General features: G+C 35.6%; 1 protein-coding gene across 3 annotated transcripts in view; it reads right to left on the bottom strand.

Annotated features, from left to right (window-relative positions):
* The window catches only part of LOC108965064 (serine-rich adhesin for platelets-like), a 48601-nt gene extending 28928 nt beyond the window's left edge, over positions 1-19673 (bottom strand). For 2 of the 3 annotated variants that reach the window (XR_001993079.1, XM_018927234.1), the window contains exon 1: positions 17672-19673. Coding sequence is in view for 2 of the 3 variants with exons in the window: in XM_018927234.1 (XP_018782779.1) it covers positions 17672-18672 (1001 nt within the window). In the remaining variant the exon portion in view is untranslated. The remainder of the gene's footprint in view (positions 1-17671) is intronic. The other variant, XM_018927235.1, reaches the window with a different exon arrangement.
* Positions 19674-20993: the final 1320 nt, after the last annotated feature.

The raw sequence follows: 20993 nt of genomic DNA, 5'->3' as shown, positions 1-20993 counted from the left end.
CCGCCGTTGTGGGCAACTTTTGACGCGGTTTTATGGCTTCCTCACAACTGCCACGACGTCCAAAATTGCCTTTGTTATTGGCTGCGGCTGCACTCGCGTTGCGGTTGCTGCTGTTTGTGGCACCACTGGCCGAGGTGGCTGCTGCAACGCTTTGCAACAGACACATTAGCGAGGTGTTGTTGGAATACATTTTACTTTTACTTTGGGGCGCTTGACTTTTTTCTCAATATTTCAACGCTTTTGTGGTATGCGCAAGGCGTTACGTTTTTTTGCACACAAAACAAAAATAATGCAAAGAAATTATTAATTTTTGATGGCGTTCCTTTGTGTTTTCCATATATATTTTTAGTTTTTGCTCCTAAATTGACATACTTTAAAACTTTATTTTTACCCAACACTGTTCGTATTCCGGAAATATATTAATAAACAATTTTTTACGCTGATTTGACACCCTCAAACCGGCCGAAAATTATATTTTACGCTAATAAAATACAATATACGAATATATACATATATGTACACCGATACATGTACACAGACTATTGTATGTGTGCGTTTGTGTCGATTAAAAATTGCATATTCTCCAAGTAATCCAGGCGCCCCACATACGACGTTACGACGCACGCGACTGTTGATACCGAACTGCCAAGCGCATGGCTGCATTCGAATTAAGTTCAATAAAAGAAGCATATAACGCAGAGGCAGAAAAAATATTACAACAAATAAAATACCAAAAGCACCAGTAAGGATACATACAGACACACAAGGTAAATAATAAACAAAAAAAAAAAAAAACAATTGAGGTGACTAGTGGCTGTAAGTTGCCACGCTACCGGCTCTTTGTTGGACATAAACATCAACTGCACTCATTGAAATTTAGTAAATAAGCGCACACAAACACGCATAGCTATCACGTACGGCTAAAGAAACAAGAGAAGCTATGAAAAATTGTTCAGCGTTGCTATTGTTGTAAGTATGTTTGTGTGTATGTGTTAGAGTAATAAAAAGAGAAGGTGCACACCAAAACAAACAGCAGTCGCTGTAGCAACAAACGCAAAGGTAAATAGTGCCTCAACGCAGTGCCGGCTAAACAATGCTGTGGGATACCAAGCGAGCCGAAGACGGCATTTCATGAAGAACCCAATTAAAAAAAAGAAATAAAGAAACTTTCAACACACACACACATACAAACATACTTTTGTATGTATGATGTAGTGTTTGAAGAAATCAAACGACAATAAGAGCAAAAGCTGATAAGTAAAAAACGCGAGAAGAATTATCACACAAAATGCCACAAATCATTCATGCAAGCCCACCTCTCACTATTTTGTGAGCACAAAACCAGTAAATGATTGTTTTTGTTGCTAGTAGTGAAGTTGGCTGCAACACACAGACACCTTAAGCCTTAATGGTGTTGAATAACAGAATCAGCTGTGTGCAGTGGCAGCACTCAGCTGATGTGAGAGAGCCATACACGCTATGCCACTAATGACCGTACACATTTCTTGCACTTACGAATACTTCACCCCGCTGGACTGTCTGCGAAAAGTAATCTACAAAAGCTGATAAGTCAAATATTTAACGAGTAGTTAATTAGCAACGGTACCGGATTCAAGTGAACAACCAAACGTTGAGGCCGTTGACGATAGAAGGGCGGAATAATAATACAGTTTGGCAATAATTAAGGGTTTACATGGGTTTGACGGCTTCAAAAATCGAGTCTTTTATTTTCATATTTAATTCTATAATAGCTGTAGAATATTGTCCTAAACTCTCATGTTCAACTATTTGGGAAAATTGAAAAAAGTTAAAACTGTTTAAAAATTAGTAAACAAATAATGAAGAAATTCGCTCTATTTTGAAATTTTTGTATAAAAAGGGAAGAATGCCACGCAAACCACCAATGAAATTTGTGAAGTTTACGGATACGAAGCTGTAACAGTTCGTGTAGCACAAAAATGGTTCGCTCACTTGCGATCTGGAAATTTCGAAATTTCGATTTACACCGATGGAATAATGTCTCTATCGGAAAAATGGCTAAAAGTGATCGAATAAAATTGTACATATTTGTTTATTTATTTTTTAATGGTTAAAAAAAAAATAAATAAGTTGAAATTTGATTAGAAATACAAAAAGACTTTTTCGACTACCCAATATTTGTGAAGGGTATTAGGGCTTTATTGCAACTGAAGTTAATGTGTTTTCCGTTTTTTATTTAATTTTTTCTGCAATTTTTTAATAGCTAAATTTTCTCCAACAGTTTCAAGTGGGTACTTCACTTGTTTTGGTTAATTGCTTCATTGTTTGATTGTTGTTTTGTAGGAAGATAAGTAAATAAAAAAACAATTTCTATCTTTTGCAAAACAACGCAAACTTAATTACTGCTAACAATAAAAAATATTTCGCCAAACATGTTTAAAGAGTTTAAAGAGTGTGATTGCTTCGCTTGCTTGTTTTAGTTACTTTTGGACTCATCAACTGTCTTAAAATGTCATTGCTCATAATATCTCGTTAGACTACAACATTAAGTCAAATTTAAGTAATTACACTACTCAACAAATCTGAAGGAAACATTTGCGACTGATGTACTTAGTTTCAGTTCAAAATTGTCCATCACGTACAGCTACACTTGACTCCAACACGTATTTTGGTTTTTACCAACCCAAAATTAGCAGGACACATCACAGTCGCAAAATGACTAAACGAGAGTTATCGCTGATCTAGCCGCATGATCTAACAGTTTCTAAAATTTATTATAAAATTTCGCGCCACTTATTGCTCATAAACTTTGGCGCACTTCTCATGCACGCTGAAAGTCATGAATTACTTCATTTTTATATTTTATTCATGATCATCTACGCTTAGAGACTTACTGTCATTAACTCATCATCACAGAAGCTTGTAAAATTTCGTTATATTTTTTTTTTGTTATTTCCACGTTCGCATTTTTAATTGTTTATAGTGAAACGCGTGTGTAGTTCTCAGTCATTTTGCTGCCATTTAAGCGTATAGAAAACTTTGTACTTTCTAGTTTTAGCAAAGACTAATAAACGCATGCCATTCATGCAATTTGTTTACAATTTTAACAGACACACTTGCATATTTGTGTTTACCTTCAGTGCAGACTGTCATAAAGCGAACACTAAAATTACACTCGTAATGGAAAGGAAAACAGGGAAATGTGCGGTAAATCTTACGTCATTTTGACGGAGAAATTTCTTATTGAATTAATTATATTGCCGCCGGTGGCAATGCTTAAATGCGTTCAAAGTTGTAAATATTATTAGATTTTATATTGCTTTTAAGCTTTAAATTTTTATAGCAAATTGACATTCATGCCGCTTATGAACCGACAACAGTGACAGTGAACGTTGAAACAATGAAAAAAGGTTGTAATTACAAAAATAATGAAAAAAAAGCTGAATTTGCAATATAATAAAAGTTTATAATTACAGTACTTGTAAAAAAGTAGCCAGCTTTAATTCAACAGGTTTCAAAACATATTAAATGAATGATGATTAATTTGCTTTTAATTTTGACAGCACTGCACTTGAGAGGGAAATGCTATATTTTGTAAAGACTAATGGCGTTTTCTTTATTATGATGAAAATGTTGCTCCAATATATGACAACATTTTACAAACGCTTCATTACGCTTTGGAAACATGTTGCATTATAAAAAAACAAAAAATGTTGCAACCAACATTTTCAAACTTTTATAGATCAACTCGATTTAAAAAAATAATTATCAAAAAATATAAGTAAACATCCGCTGGGCAAGTCACTCTCCGAACAGTTTGAGTAAGCAGAGCATGTTGCATATTTTACTCGTTAAAATTCAACATTCTGAGAAAAATAAACGAGCGTTAAAAAATTTTGAGAGAAAAAAACGAAATTTTGACAGTATATGCCTGCGTGGTTTCCTTTTATATTTCGAGATTTGGCAACCCTGGTGTTGCAATCTTGCAACTCACAACTTTATATCTTCCCATCAGCTTTGATCTGTCAACAAACAGAATTATTGATAATACCAAGCTTACCATTAATCCATAATTTCCTGCTAAAGCACTAGAAATTGTAATATTTACCTGCAAAATACTGAATCTATCTTCTAGCAAATATTTAAATCTAACATCTATTCGCGCATGCCATCAATTTGATTATAAATATTAGGCAATGCAGTAATAATCGATTATAAACACCCGCTTAACTTTAGTTGAAATTTGTTTAAATTTACATTATCTGTCGGCGAGCCGCCCAATTGTTTGCGCTGAATAGTACAATTTAATGCATAATAGGTATCTGTGTGCTACATTTTCGCTCAAATGTTAGAAATAAAGAAAATATTTGCATTTTTGTATATTTGTATATTTGTGCATTGTACTTTCGATAAAAAAAATCGAGCAGTTTTGTTTATGTTTGATTTTGAAGTTAGCGTGCATAGCGAAGCGCACGAGTGCGGTTGCGTATGAGTAACCAAACATTGACAGCTGTGTTGTTTGTTGTTGATGTAGCGCAAATATCAAAATAGTTGAAATAGTTCGACTAGAAATTGAAACTGCAATTAGTGCGCGTTTATAACAATTTCTCATAAGGGCGAGAGTGAAATTGAGAAGCGCGCGAAGTGGTTAAATAGGAAATGCAAAACAACTGAAATTTAATATTGGAATTAATTGCAATGTAAGAGTTTAAAAACTGCAAACACTTAACCACTACCCTCTTGTTTTCCGTTTGAAAATGAAATTTTGCTTTAATGAGGAAGTGGTGAATAGGCAAACTAATTGAGAGCCTGACAAGCAAAGTGTACGCTTAATTTTTGCAAAATAATTATATAATTAGTGATGGTATTTTTTATAACAGCATATTGCTTGAATCGAACACTTCTATGTTACCAGCTCAAACTTCTCATATAAAAAATATCTCATTTTAGCACCAGAAAGGTGATAATCTAGTTTCCACAATGGTATAAATAAAGACAGTTTCGTTCCCATTCTTTTTTGCAAGGCACGTGACAGAAAAATGTTTAGTTCGTGACGTCATTAATGATAGAATTATGTTGTCTTTTCTTTCTTTTTCACTCATGAGACATGAGTATCGAGAGGTCGAATTTGTCAACTTGTGTTGTGTTTATAGTTGTAGTCCGATGTTGACAATTTTTGGTCATCTATTCGTACAATGTTTTGTACCGATATATTCATTGGTTGAACTTTAGAATTTAGGACAATATTCTAGCGATAGTGGTCTGGTGGTGAACGAAATATCTCCTGTCATCAGTCAAACACTCATCGCACTCGCGGCTAGGCACCCATGTCACTGATAGTCATAACTTCGATTAAGAAGAAACATTCAAATTGCACTTGGACTTTTCTTAAGATTTATGACTTTTAAAATTGCTTTAATATAAAAACAAATAAAGCCAAGACACAGCTATTAATTTTAATGTCTTGTCATGCCATACCACGCCGACCCTGTACTAAATACGCTATTTCAGCGGAAACGAAAACGGCCCACACTTTTTCATTCAGTAAAAACACCTTAAGCAACACAAGCAACTATTTCCTTTTTCATTTCCCTTCAAATTACTTTTTAAAATTTCTATGTATGAACGTGCTCGTATTTTAGCTAGCACTCCAGCACCATGTAAACAATGCTCGCTTCCGCTCTGGCAACCCTAATTGCATGTTGGCATGCTTTTATCGAAGTTTCCCCGGCATTTCCAGCAATTTTCTTTAGTAGCAGTTCATTTGTAGCAAATAAATGAATATTTCAGTACTTAATTTGTATATATTATTGCAGCCGGCTGGTCGCGACATATGCTGCAACTCGTACGCCTTTATTTATAAGAGTTTTTCCTGCATTTGCGATTTGGGGGAGGAAATCTATGAAATATGTGTAGCAATGGAAATGCATAATAGCGCCACACCACGCACAAATGACAGGCGAGCATGCAGCAAGCCGCCTGTCGAAGCCATTTGCACCACAAACGACAGACAGGTGGGCCCCAACCGAATGTGAAATAACAATAAAAAACCTGGATTGCTGCTAACGCGAATTTAAACGGAAGTGCAGCACTCTTTATCCTATTTGATGCACGCAGGTTCGTTTACCCTTAACCCCTAACAGCCGCGTGGTGAAAAACTAAATTCCAACCAACGCACACGATTTCTCGCGTCTTTAACAATGCAATAAAGGAAGACGCAAGAAGCAGAAAAGTTATAAAATATATGAAACGTTGCCGATAGTTGCCGTAATACGTGACATTGTAATCGTATTAGCAAATGCCTGGTCACATGTGTACTGCCCCGCTTAACCCGAATTGGTGCGCGGCTGAAAGTCAGCCTGACAATTAAGTGGCTGCTTGAGGGTGTCCTAACAACCCCTATATTATATATTTAACGTAAGGCTTTAGCAGCTACGATAAGACATGTTGAACATGTAGGTTTTCAAACAATAATGTCATAGAATGCAAATCATTGCTTTGATTCTAAGGTTGAGCAGCGAAGTATATCGATTTCAACCCTGCTTTTATTGACGCAAAGAATAGAGCTTACGGCTGAGCGTTTGAAATTATATGCAAGCGTTTTCAATAATACATTAAACTAATGCATATTTCATATCAGTTAACGAAGGCCGACGGATGCGGATTTTGAAGGAATTATTACGTTGTCGGTTGGTTCTTTACTACATATCTTTCATTTTCATATCGAAAATGATCGAGAAACTGTGCAAAATGTGCGATACTCTCATTTAAAGCAGTTCATTTAATTTAGCTGTCCAGATAAAGGAAACGTCAAGTTTCTCCTACTTATCACAAAATACTAGAGGAGTAGTCGACTCAGCTCGACGCACTGATTATTTATATCTTTATATATTATGTAAAACGTTGTTTGTCCCCGAAAGTCTCCTAAAGTACTGAACCGATTTTAGTAAAACTTAGCACACTGTATCCAGTTCGAATCAACTTCGAAGACAGGATAGTAAAAATAATGCATAAATAAAAAATACAGTAAAAATGGACGTTCTATTAAGCGGATATCTCCATTAACTACGCACATTATTGATGATGCATCAATGAAAAAAAGAATGTGCACTACAGCAACGCGTGGCCGGATCTACTATATACGATATACATATACATATATATATATAGAGTATCGGAGGCTAACTTAAAATAGGCGGTTCAGGTTATAGGAGATTACGGCTTTTCTTTGGTAGAAGTTTTATGTATTTTTATAATAAGTTTTGACTCAGTTTGTACTAAAAAAATTTATTTTACTTACAAAGCATAATATCTTCATAGTTAAATGCATACCTGTAATGAAAAAATTATAAGAATTTTAGTTAGTTTTTTTTTTTTTTTTGAATTTAAAACATAACTGTCTATAGTATAAAATAAAAAAAATACATTCATGTAAAATTAATTAAACTGCATCTTTAAGTAATTTTCCATTTAATATCTAATATATTATATTTGTGTGCCCTTGGCTCTCTATATCATTGGGACTGTCATAAAACAATCAACGGAAATATTTGATTGCAGCCGTAGGAAAAAACTGCATACCAACAAAGTTTTCTAGGGTTTTCTCGTTAAGCTCTTAATCACAATCGTTTTCAGAATGCACAATATTATGAAAAATAACTTTATTTGCTATTGACTGACGCTCAGCTGTGTATAAATGCAATTTAGTGCAAAGTGCAATATTTCCCGGTTTCAAAACACGATTTCATTCTAATATTAGCAGCGCGATATTTCTGAGGAAATCACTTTTAAAAGTTAACCTGCATTTAATAACAACTAATTTTTAGTAATTAAGCATACACACCATAGTATTTACATATGCGGGCATTGAATATAAACGGACGTCAGAGTAATTATACAAAAACAATCAATTATTTCAGAAATATTCTGCTTATGCGTGTGTTTAATTGTGACATCAGGTGATTGATTGTAACTGGAATAACTGAAACATAAAAATAACACAGATTTCTACAAAAAATGCGATAAATTTAAAATAAGCCCGATGATTATAAATAAAAAGCGATAAACTTAAGACTTGCTTCCAAAACAGCAGTTTTTTAATTGAAAAAAAAAGCAACTTAAAGGTATGGCACTGATTTTCGGAGAGGGCTTGTTCTTCAATCGAGAGTAGTTCGGAGCAATTATAGTGATTACAATTCATTATACTAAATTTTTAATCATTATACAAGTATACAATTTTACAATCGAAAAGTGATATTCGGTTTTAAATACATATCTATTGAGTAGTCGAAAAATTCTTTTCGTATTTTGTCAATATTGGGTCATACCATATAGTTTTGGAAAGGTGAGAAAGGTGATTGGTGAAAGCTTCATCTAAACAAAAAAAAAAATTAAATTTGGCGAAGTCGAAAAATAGTTACAATTCGATTTACATTGCTGAAAGTTTTACATTGATGGAGTAATGTCTCCAGAGGATAAATGGTAAAAAGTGGTGGACCAGGATGGTACATATTTGTTTAACTATAAAAAAATAAGTTAAAGTTTGATTAGAAATACGAAAAGACTTTTTCGACTATCCAATATATTATAATGTATTGGTAGAAGTATATGGCAACTTAAAGCTTTCCAACACAATAAATATTTTTAAGAGTGTATCAGCTGAAACTATGTAGATTTTTATTAGAAAAAAATGTAATATAATATTTTTTTTCATTTCGATAACCCCACGGCAACAGATCTGCACTATATATTATCACCTCTCCTTTGCTTAGCGCCCAAAACCGTTTTTATTTTTAGATTTGCATGTATTAAACAATAATTAAATTATTTTCAAGCATCATTAACAATATTTCTATTTTTGCATACATACAAGCATAGCTGTTAATAAACGAGGGGAGGATGCTTTCGAAATTTATAAATTTTTTTTTGTTATTTTTTTTTTAATTTTGTGTAAAACACATTGCGACAGCAACTTACATACGAAATAAACCATATTTCTAAACATACATATATACGTACACATGAATGTACATACCTACACATGTGACAGCAGCGTTAGTGTTATCAGCACATTGTATGTTACTGTAGCTCATTCACTGACGTGTTTTGTTAAAAAATACAAAACATAGTCTCTGAAAAATATATATTATATGTACTCATTCATGTGCTTATCAGTTCAATTTTTGTCCGCCTCAATTGGTTCTTTTATTTATTTACAAAATTTGTTCGCGGAAATAGAGAAAGCCTGTCAAGAATCGCTAGGGAACAGCAGTTCTTAACAATGTATAAAAATAAAAAAGTATTATTTGTTTAAAAGAAATCTAAAAAACAAAAAACAAGAAAAAAAGGTTAACTTCGGCGGCACTGAATCAATAACACCCTACATAAATAAAAAAAAGTTTCTACACAAGAACTTGATTTGAAACAAGACAATTTGTCAAATAAAAACAGTTTTTTAAACCAGAACTTGGTTTTATGGCTTCATTTGTTTTATAGTATAACAGCTATATAGTATGCTATGGTGGCCTGACATCTACGATTCCTGATGAGTAGCCGCTTGAAAAAGGAACGTGTGACAAACCTCATATACTCTTTTCAGAGTATAAGGTATATACATATATACCGTTAAACGCCCATCAAAAACTATGTAAATACAGACATTTGCCAGTTTGACGTCAAAAGTGATTCCTCCCATAGACTTTCATTTGTTTTTGTTTTAAAAAACATCACTGCTTTGATTTGCTTGAAATGTATAATTTTAAGCAAAAATTTTATTTATTTATTTTATAATTTCGAATATATTTTAGTATGAAATTGCCTTCGTTTCTATTTTTAATTTAGCTCTTGGCATATTTGGAGAGATTCATATGGCACAAATTGTAGTTGGCTTCAGTTAATGAGTGAGTTCCTGCAATCACTGCTTGTATGCAATGACTTACATCAACTAGCAATTCTTAAAAACAAATTCACATAACACACCTCATCTTAAGATTTAATAGCCCTTTAATTTAGTCTAAAAAATTTGAGGTTTTATCAATTTCCACTTTCAAATTGGTTTTACCAATTTATCATTTCCGTCGCAAATAAAATTTATTTCACAGAAACTATCATATACTTTTCAGACAAATATAGCACCTGTAACTGGCAACGCCGCTTAGGTCAGCACGCGAAAGTAAATACGCACTATAAATGCGCTAAAACTACGGAAAGGTCTTGGAAAGCACACAAAGCACGTACCGGCAATGATTTTTCAAGCGTCACAAACGAAGTGGTAATAAAATCGTACAAAAATAAAGACTACGATTACTTTTCACTGTTTTATTAATATGTATATTCTTTCGCACACGATATATGGCGACTCCCATTGAACAATTGTTTTCTTCACATGGTCTCTAGGAGCGGAGAATACCACATGAGAGACGGCTTCTCCAGCCGCTGCACATCAGCTTGTTCATTGTACGCGACGTGACGTGTTCGAATCGAGTCGAGAGTATTGAATGTTAAATGTTTTGCTGAGCACATTCCAGCATAGCAATTCGCTAGTTTGCTGATGGGAGCAACGAAGCTGTGGGCTGACTAGTAGAGCTTGCTGTTGTTGTGCAGTGTATGCGTTTTTAATGGAGAGAGATGCCATGTGGTTATATTTAATTTTGCTTATACTTCTACATTTGAAAATGAGAGAAGAAACTTAATGTTTTTTATTTAAGAAATCGTCTCAGTGTGAAATTCTTGAGAAATCGATTTTGTTTTGCAGTATCGGATAGTATACACTATAATAATGTTTATTATCTCAAATTTTGAAATCGAAATTCAAACGGTACTACAGCGTTTCTTGTAGAAAGAGAACAGAGTGTGGAACATAGCGACTCAAATCTTTAAACGCGTTTTTCTCAGAATGGAGTTTTTCAAAACGGTTTCCACTCTCAAAGGAAGAGTTTTGAAGATATTTAGTTCCAATTTGAAGAGGACATTTCTAAGGTCATTCGCTATCGCGCTATGGAAGCTTTTATTTTCTTTAAATCTTCCTATTTTTTCTACGAAAAACTGTCAAAAAAGGCCCAAATTCGATACTTTTTGTTAAAACCGCCGCCATTTTATAAAATTGCAAAAAAAAAACTGATATAGATTAATTATGAAATTTTTGTCGCACTTATTATACAATTTTAACATAAAAAATCGCGAAACGATCCTTTAAGAACTAAGATTCTATGTGTAAGATATAAATATCCGTTGACTAGGAATAGAAAGCTAGAGTAAGAATGGTTATAAAAGCTTAGCAAACTTGCGAAGAGGTGTTCTTTCAAATACTTGGGGAACGTAAAACTCTAACACTCGAATTTTAGGTCATGAAATGGCAAAATTTGAAGCATATTTCTGTAATGAAAAAAACTTCCAATTTTAGGTCTAAAAAAGTGGTGTAGTTGTATGACACTTATTTATTGGAGAAACTCAAGAGGCACACAACAGAAATGAGATGAAAGTGTCTAGCAATCGTTGCATGTTTGCGTCAACAGAAAATTCTAAAAACTAGTCTTCCACCACACAGAGGATACATTTAAACAAACACCTCAATATTTTTCCCAAACGTGGCAACCCTGGTAATAATTGAAAATAGTGTGCATCCGTGAAACTCTCATAATGCACATGAATTGTTTTAGTACCACAATGCCGCCTACATTAGAACCGATTCGAAAAAGTGCTGTAATTGATGTCATAAGAGTGATATAGTACGCAAATGAGCAATATGAGTTCAGTATATGTATATGCACATGTAAAAATGTGTATTTTTGTGTAATTTTTCAATTGAATTATTTTGCTCTGTAGAACGTATGAGCATTTTGTGTAGCTTTCTTCTCAAAATACAAATGTATGTATGTATGTACTATGTATATAGTAGAAACAATTGTGCATATGTACATATGTATATCAACCAATTGTCTTAATCCACTAATATTTTCATAACATTTTGCTATTTTTTTCTAAATTCTTATCTCCGCTGTGTGTCCACCTCAGGCGTTGATGGCACGAGTGGCTTGAAATAAAAAACAAACCAAACAAGTAAGGAACAGCTAACTTCGGGTGCAACCGAAAAATTTGTACTCTTGTAACACACAAGAATCAAAGCCAGAGAAATGCTTTAAGGTGTAAAAACAATCATACATATAGAGTAAAGTCAGCCGGATGTTCGAAAATCTGTATATTACTATAGGTCCAAATATTCGGTATCTAAGAGCTTGAATTATTGGATTTGAACAATTGGTCATAGGTAGTACACACTAAATATATTATTCGTGCGAAGTTTAATCCCGTTACATTAATTGCTTCATGATTTGTGTACTGGAAAGTAAAATAATTAAGTGGAATTTAAAATTTTGCTATATGGGAAGTAGATGTGATTATTGTCCGATTTTCATATAAAAGAATGTAAAACGAATGCCACGTACTAAATAGAAATAGGTTGGTCGGGTGCTGACATATGGGATTTCACAAAAAAGTGGGCAGTGACATGCCCATCCTCCATCCCATCCGGCTTTCGTACCATCGCGGTGAAAAATTGAATGTCTCTTTACAGTTGTATATGAGGAGTGAGCAGTGTTATCCACCGATTTCATCAATTGTTACACTATGGGTAGAAGTTCTTATAAGAGTGCTCGGCAAATTTGGTTGTTGTAACTTAAGTGGTTTAGGAGATATGCACATTAAACTTGTTAGAAGACGGTGCCACACCCACTTTTTGAAAAAATTTTATCCACAGGTGCTCCTTGCTACTGCGATTCCCTGTGTGAAAAATGAGTTCTATATCTTAATTTAGTGCTTAGTTATGACACTTTATAGGTTTCGGTTAATGACAATTTGTGGGCGTGGCAGCGGTCTGATTACGCCCATCTATGAATTCGATTTTTTTTTTGTACTAACGAACCCACGTAAGTAGTTCCTTCAAGATATCTCAATTTTTACTCAAGTTACAGTGAAACGTACAACCGTTAGATGAACAAAACTATAATATTCTGTAGCAACCAGTTGCAAGGGTACAAAAATGTGAATTCGGCTGCACTTCAGCTATAATACCCTAAATAGAAAAAGAGTTGTGCCTCACATCAATATCTCAAAAATTCCGAAACTGAGATACTAAAACGTGTACACAAACTTCGTGGCAAACATAATGTACCATATATAGGGTACAAATAACACTTTGACAGGCAATGAACCAATAGCGCTGATATGATTGCAATTGCAGCTCTATTATGTAAGCTTTTGTTTATATTTATGCTGCACCCTGCACTGCAAAGTTGTGGGCGGCATGGCCAGTAAATGATTGCAACATAAAAGAGTGAAGCAAAGATGTAAAATAAATTGAAAGTAAATTGAGATCGCTCGGCGATTGTGCCGTTTGTGTGGCAGACAATGTTGCGATTTTATTGTGGCATTTGTTGGCGATATTTCGAATACAAACGTTTTTATTACTTTCAATGCTTGAAAATGTTGCACAACATTTTTATTTGGCTTTAAAGTAAACCATAAATTTTGTGCTAATTGGCCGCAAATACATATGAAAACACTGCATATACTTTCACAACGTGCACAGAAATCTCCGAACACATACTCATTATACAATATTCACTAGATTCGAAATCTTATTTTTTCTGTGTTCTGGCAGCTCAGTAGCTTTCAAACTTAACAAATAAATTCTCATATATTTTTTGTTGCACTTCACTTTTGCTGCTTAATTGACGCCTGCCTGCTCAAGTGACAGCCAATTGAGCGCTTGCGAATTTAAGTGTAATCACCAATTGTTGCAGTTACAGTTGCAATTGCAATAGCAGGCAAGTAGGTCAATTAATTGATGAAGTTTGCAACAAATGCACATATTATTGCCACAGATATTCAATATCAATTTAAATATGCATTTATTTGGTTTTAAATTACTGCTTATCTTAATTTGATTGGTGGCGGTCAACAGTACTGCGAGCAATGATTGATGTTACATGTTTTTCAAGTGTGAAAAAAAATTAGTACTTTTATGGGAGAGAAAAGGACATGTGCAAAATCTCAAAACGATAGCTCTACGGGGTTCATGCGATATAAATATGTTGTTAGCTGATGGCTAAAATATAATTAATATATTAATTAAATGTTGAGTAGTCGAAAAAGTCTTTTTGTATTTTTAATCAAACTTCAACTTATTTTTTTTTATATTTATAATGAACTTTATTGAACCATTTTTTTCGCTAGAGACATTATTCTATCAGTCCAACAGAAACTTTTCTGGTTTCTCGTCGAAAAGATGCAACAAGTTATTTTCACAAGCTTCTCTTGAAGTCAACTTTATTCTATTAAGGGAGCTCTGCATTGACCGACAAAATTGGTAGTCCGATGGTGCAAGCTTAGGGCTATATGGTGGATGCATCAGAACTTCCCAGCCAATCGCACCTAGTTTGTGATCTAATGTTGTCCTGATGGAAGACGAAACCTTTTCTGTTTATCAGTAAAATGTAAAATCAATCGTTCGACCAGGCTGGAGCAGCTGATGGACGGATGATTCCTTTCCAATCCCGCCAAATACTCAGCATGACCATTTGTTGAGCTTCACCACGCTTGGACCTTGATCTTTTTCCAACATTATTATCGCATTTGATCGACTTTTCTAACACAAACATCGAGCTTCTTTTTGTAGCCATCCTTTTTTAAATGGTTCAAAACCGTTTGATGATGAGTGTTAAGCTCCTTAGCGATGTCATGGCTGCTAATGTGATGGTCCTAACCAATCTTTTCCATAATTCCGAAGTAAATTTTTTTTTTTTTTTGTTAAATGAAGTTTAAAACCTCACCATTCAAACACTATATGGTACGACACAATGTGATTGGCAGCACAGGAGATATACGACTTCAACATCTATTGACAAAATACGAAAAGACTTTTTCGACTACGGCTAAAAGAATATTGTTATAATTAAATATATACGTAAAATATACAAATAAAAGAAAAATCGATAACAATTTCAACTTTTATAAAAAAATCGAAACCTATCCCAATATGCGAATTCAGCCCTCAACACTTCACTCAAAAATCAAGCCATGACTAGCAAAAGATTGCCGCATGGCCCAGATAACATCAACAACATAGAGTCCGAATGCAAGTACTTAATTTACCGACAAATGTGTCAGTACTATTTATACCACGCACGTCAGCGCTTGCTAGATTGCAGCATCTACACCTACCATTAGCAACACTAGACATGACAACCATCTAAATTGACATTAAGCCTCTAATAAAATGACGTTTGGTTGTCATTTTCTCGGTGTAAGTTTTTGGATGTGGAAGTGTCATTATTTATTTATTTATACATTCCTTCAAATGACGCATGCAAATTGCGAAATAAGTGAAGCGAGCATGACAGCGCGCTAAAGACGGGAGCGCACGCGTGTGAGGTGTGTCTGCCTGTGTGTCTGAAGAAATTGCTCTTTAACTAATTTATGCGTAGCCTGGTGTATTTCGTGCCATTTTTGTTACACCAGCGTGAGAAATGCTGATTGCGCCAGTGACGAAGTGCAGATAAACATGTCGTGAATTTTTTAGTAAAATTTCAGTTGTTGCTGGAGCTCGCTATTCTTATTGGCAATGTTTTGTTTAAATAAATTAGCAGATGGACTCGTGCAATAAATGTGTAATTTTTGCTACTGCAACAACAACCAAGCATTTCGGGCATAAACAAAGCTCGAGTTCGAATTCCAAGCCTTTTAAAGCATTTAAAATTTAATAAGTAAAAACAAAACTAAGAAAGCAGCAATTAGCGTTGCAGGCCAGGCACACGCACAAGTCCACACTCAAATGCTTGCACGCGATTCGCTACACATGCACACATAGTTGCAGTATGCACGCCACGTTGCAACTTCCTGCGGCAAGTTAGCGCTTTGTTTGCCATTCCGCCATCTTGTAATACACACTCACACACATTTACATACACGCCATCGCTTTGAGCTTGCATAGTTGGCTCCCATGCAAATGTCTGTCCTTGCTACAGCAATGCTTACAACTTTGCCGGCCGTCTTGCCACTTAGTACACCAAGCAGCACATCCTGTTTCCGGCGTCGCCCAATTTTCTGCAACAGACAACCAAACGCTTCTCGGCTCTGCGCTTGAACTTACAAGTTCTTCATACGCCATTCTAAAAGATTGTTTGAAAAGTTGCCAACTGAGCGTGTTTTTATTGTTCCTGCAGCGTTGCAGTACATGTCAAAGGTGTAGAGTTCACATGTAGCGGATTTTCTGATTGAAGGCGCGCATTCTAGCTAAGATGGATGCATGTGTGCCAAAGACAGTTCAAGGTGAAGCTTATTGTTGGAGCAGAGGACGTTTATATGGTAACTAAGTACTCCGACGATTGGAGGCCCTTAATTATGTCAATCATTAATTGCGGTGATGTAATAGTGTCTCAGGAGCTTCGCTTGTAGAATTGAATCATACTTAAAGTAGAAAGTGAATAAAATGATTTATTACGAAGGACGCTTTGTCGTAGGGTTGCTCCAAAATCAATGGATCTTCCTTATTTCCTTACTGGCGAAGAAACCGCTTACGCGGTTATAGCCGAGTTAACAACCGCGCGCTAGTCGTTTCTTTTTTCGCAAGGTGGCGCCAATTAGAGATTTCAAGCGAAGCCAGATCCTTCTCCACCTAGTCTTTCCAACGGAGTGGAGGTCTTCTTCTTCCTCTGCTTCCCCGGCGGATGCTAAGTCGAATACATTCAGACCTGGAGTGTTTTCGTCCATTCGTACGACTTGACCTAACCAGCGTAGCTGCTGTCTTTGAACAATGTCAATATCATCATATATCTCATAGAGCTCACTGTTCCATCGAATGCGATATTCGCCATTATGTACAACTCCGAAGTTATGACTGTCAATAGTAACGTGGTTGCCTAGTCGCGAGTGCAACGACTGTTTGTTTGATAACAGGAGATATTTCTAGGATGGATCTCACTCGAACAAATATTTGTCCTTTGTACCTCACAGGTCGACGATGCGTTTTGAGTTTACGATAAATTTACTAAATCGATTACCAGCCACTTCCCTACGTTCTTCAAAGGTGTGTCTACCGAAATATTTCAATCTCATCCTCAGTGACAATATGATTCCACTTCGCCTTCCTCCAAGCATCTTTGGCAAAATATTGACTCGTAGTTTTTTAAGTCAGAACGCCTACAGTTGCCAGATTGACTTTACTTAGTGCAAATAGTGCGGAGAACCCTCTTATGGTTCACTTTGGGCTGGAAGGATCTCTCAGCCGCTCAAGTGCTGGTTGTTGACTAGCGCCTATCAAGCTCTATAAATACCGCCTAGGTAATACGTGTTAGTTTTTGGGATCGATCCATAACGCCATACGTAAAGCCTAAATTTTCGTATCGTCAAGTTGAATTAAGATATGTGTCTTTATGTACATAAAAGCATATAACCCCTCAAATCAAAAGCAGCTTTCTTTACTTTCAGTAGGCAACAAAGCGCACGATTTATAAACACAACTGAATAGTATTTAATTTCAAAGTCTTATATTCATACACACTCGTCGAATGTCAAACCACTTGACCTTGTGACGAGTAGTTTTCATACACATGCACACTTTTACAACAAATCTAATACATTGAGGACATAAAGCATTAAGCATAGAAAACTTTTATTTAAGTTGCTGAAAGCTTACCTTGCACACAATTCCTTTCCCCGCGCCCTTAACTTGCTCTCAATACCAACATTCCCGATTTCACAGCAGCCAATTTCGCCTGTTCCGTCCGCCCAACAGGCGGTATTGTCATTCAGCTTAATAATAATGCCAACTTTTTCACTTTTATTACACGCTTTACCGTTGCTGCCCGAATGTCTGGAGGCCGCTGACGCGGTCGAGGTGGTGGAGGAGGTGGTTGACGTCGTCGATGATGATGATGATGATGAAGATGAGGATGTGCAAGTTTTAGTTGCCTTCGCACGCTCGGCTTTATTAGTTGCGTTGCCATTTGTGGCATTGTGCCCGAAACCGGCAAACTTCTTATGCGCGCTGAAGCTGCGGCGTATCGATTGAAAGCTGTGACGCAAGAATGACTCGCGTTTGAAGTCATTTTGTTTGGATTTGTTCGATTTCCCTGTAGGCGGCGGTGGCGCCGCCGGGTCTGGTGGCGGCCGCGTGCTTGTCATTGCCGCACTTGGCATCGATTTCGGACGCACATGCATTTCACTCACCACCCCCTCCATAATAACGGAGGGATGTCGCAGCAAAGCACGGTAATCCTCTTCCTCGTCCGAATTGGTCCTGTTCGCTTTGCATTTTTGCGCTTTCGCCTTTGTTTTATTTTGTTCATTTTTGGCACTTGCTGGTAGTTTTACGTTCGCAGCGTCGAGTAGCAGGGCGTCTATATGGCGAAAACTAGTAAAATTCTCTGCGCGCTGCTTAAACTTCTGCGGCAGCGCATGACTTTTTAGTGATTTATCGATGAAGCTGTACGACTTGATGAGAAACAGTTTGGACTCATTTTTCTGCGCGTTTAAACGCTCAATATGCGAGTCCGAACTATTGCGCGGCAGCGACACAATGTCAACGGGGTTTTGTAAAGCGTTGGACATGTTTAATTTGCAGTTTTTGGTATTAGGCGTTTCTGTAGTTATGAAACAATTCAACGTTGCTGCTTGGCCAATCAAACTGTTTACCATTGGCTGTCAAATTGTGGTTTATGAGTTTATTTATTATAATTTATTTGAATTTTTTTATTGAATTTTTATCGAACTTTGGTTTTCACTTGTTTAATTAGGGACGTCTGAGCTAATTAAACATGATAAACACGCGCCGACGACGCGGTCGATCGAGCAGTCGCACCAATTCTTAGGCAAGCAACGCTGCTTTTGTACACGCGCGCTGTCTAACACACACACACGCACTCAACGGCGATCAGTCGCTTTCACGGCGCTTTGGCCTGCTAACAGCTGGGATTAACTAATGGGCGCGCGGCGTGGAATTGCGCGCTGCTGTTTGCTTATATGTCCGTTGCAGCGCGCTCGATTAGTCAACTGACAGCTGGCGCTTTATGGATATGCATAGTCCATATTTTACATATATATAATAAATATATATATATATATTTACACATATACTATATAAGTAATGACATTGCCGATTTCTTATTTTAGTTGCATAGTTTTTATTGTTATATAAATCCGTAGTTACGAAAACTGTTTTATTTTATTTTAATTTTCTGTTATTTCTATTCTCTTTTGTTTTGATTTTGGTTTCTCCACACAGTTGTTCACTTCTGTTGTTGTCGACACGGCATCAGCTGTTTTCTAACACCAATTAAACGGGTTTGACGTAAGCGCATACGTTGACAAAAACAAGCTTTCTTCACACGTTTTGCCGAATATTGCCAAGACTTTGCGCGATGACACACTGCTGTCATTTTATTGTATTAACAAAACTAACGGTAATTTATGTATGTATGTACAAACATCACACTTGATTTCATGCAATATCATGACTGACGTTTATTTTAAGATTTTAATCGGAAATTAATACATGAGAAACCGAGTAATTTTTCGCTAAATAACAACTATTCGCCACAACTATTTTGCTACGGCTTTACAATGAATAATAATAATAATTGGAGTCGTCGTACTACTCGCCGTTGTTCCGTCACCGTCATGCGCCGAATTCGCACTGAAGCCACAGCGTTGCTATCGCCAAGGTTCGAGCAAGGGACGCGTCATATGCCGGCGCTGTTGGGCGCGTTTGCGCGACGCCAGTGTTGATTTGTTCGTTTGCTTGTTTATTTGTGTTGGTAGTGGTTACGTCGGTCACACAATATCATTTTTGGACATCAGCGTAAATAAACTTTTGAAAAAAGTTAACTTTTAGGCGATTGTAAGCTAATTTAAGTTCAACACAAAAAGTGTATTTCGCTCGCTAATTATATAACAGTGAAGTTTTTTTATTATTAATTTTATGCAGTGATTTCCTGCTCTTTTTATATTGTAACAAGTTTTTATAGTGTCACAAAAAACAGTTATCGATCACTTTTTATCGAAGTACATTATTTGTATATTAAGTTTGCTAAAAAATGTTGTACCGAGCAGTACCCGTGAGACTAAGGCATTAATGGGTTACCTGGGTTTTACGACTAAAAAAATTGGTTTGTTTATTCTCTTATTTAATTATATAACATCTTCGCAATATTGTACTAAATTCGCAAGTTTGGAGATACAGCTTTGAAAATTCAGCTCGAATTCAGCTATATGACCACATAAAACGTGTTTTTTCGAAATTGTGTTTTTAAAATTCTCAAGATTTGTCGCGATCCACTATGACCCACCTTAAGGAAATTTTGCACAGGTCTTCGAAATATACCCTTGTAGGTCTTGAAGATAGTATTTTTTAGTTCGTCGACAAATTTTAAATTTTATTTGTTTATTTTAATCTTGAAGAAAGGATTTTTCAAGTGGTATGTCAAAAGTACACTTTTTTTTCGTCCAATACTTAGTTTATTGTTTTTTATTAAGAAGTTGCGCTTTCAACTCGGATGCACCTTTTTTCAGAAGGACTGTCGGAAATGACGTCGTAATGGCCGAATTTCGAATATGTTCCCTTGAAATTTCCACAAAAACTTTGTAAAACATGTATATTTGGAATAACTATAAAATTTTGTATAAAATGTTTAATTTTTTTTATAAAAATAATACCTCGTTTTTTGAGATTCTATTCTAAAATTTTGCATACGTCCTTTTTACGCCAAGAAGCCATACAATCTGATCAAGACCTTGTACGAAAAACTTTTTTATTTAAGATAGAAGAATTTTATTTAAGAAGGAGATATCTTCACCACATTCTGTGTGGTTTATTTCTCGAGAAAGATCGGGCCACTATAGCTTAAAACTGCTATTCAAACTGACCAATCAAAATCAATATAAATACTTTTCCCTACCTTTTTTACCTTAATTTGACCTGAAGGTTGCAAAAGAGTCCCAAAACTCCTTTACAATTTTTC

Source organism: Bactrocera latifrons, unplaced genomic scaffold (genome assembly GCF_001853355.1).
Source record: "Bactrocera latifrons isolate USDA-ARS-PBARC rearing strain unplaced genomic scaffold, ASM185335v1 scaffold_133, whole genome shotgun sequence".
Classification (NCBI taxonomy): Eukaryota; Metazoa; Arthropoda; class Insecta; order Diptera; family Tephritidae; genus Bactrocera; species Bactrocera latifrons.
The sequence above is the reverse complement of the archived record's forward strand: the minus strand, read 5'-3'. Positions and strand labels throughout refer to the sequence as shown.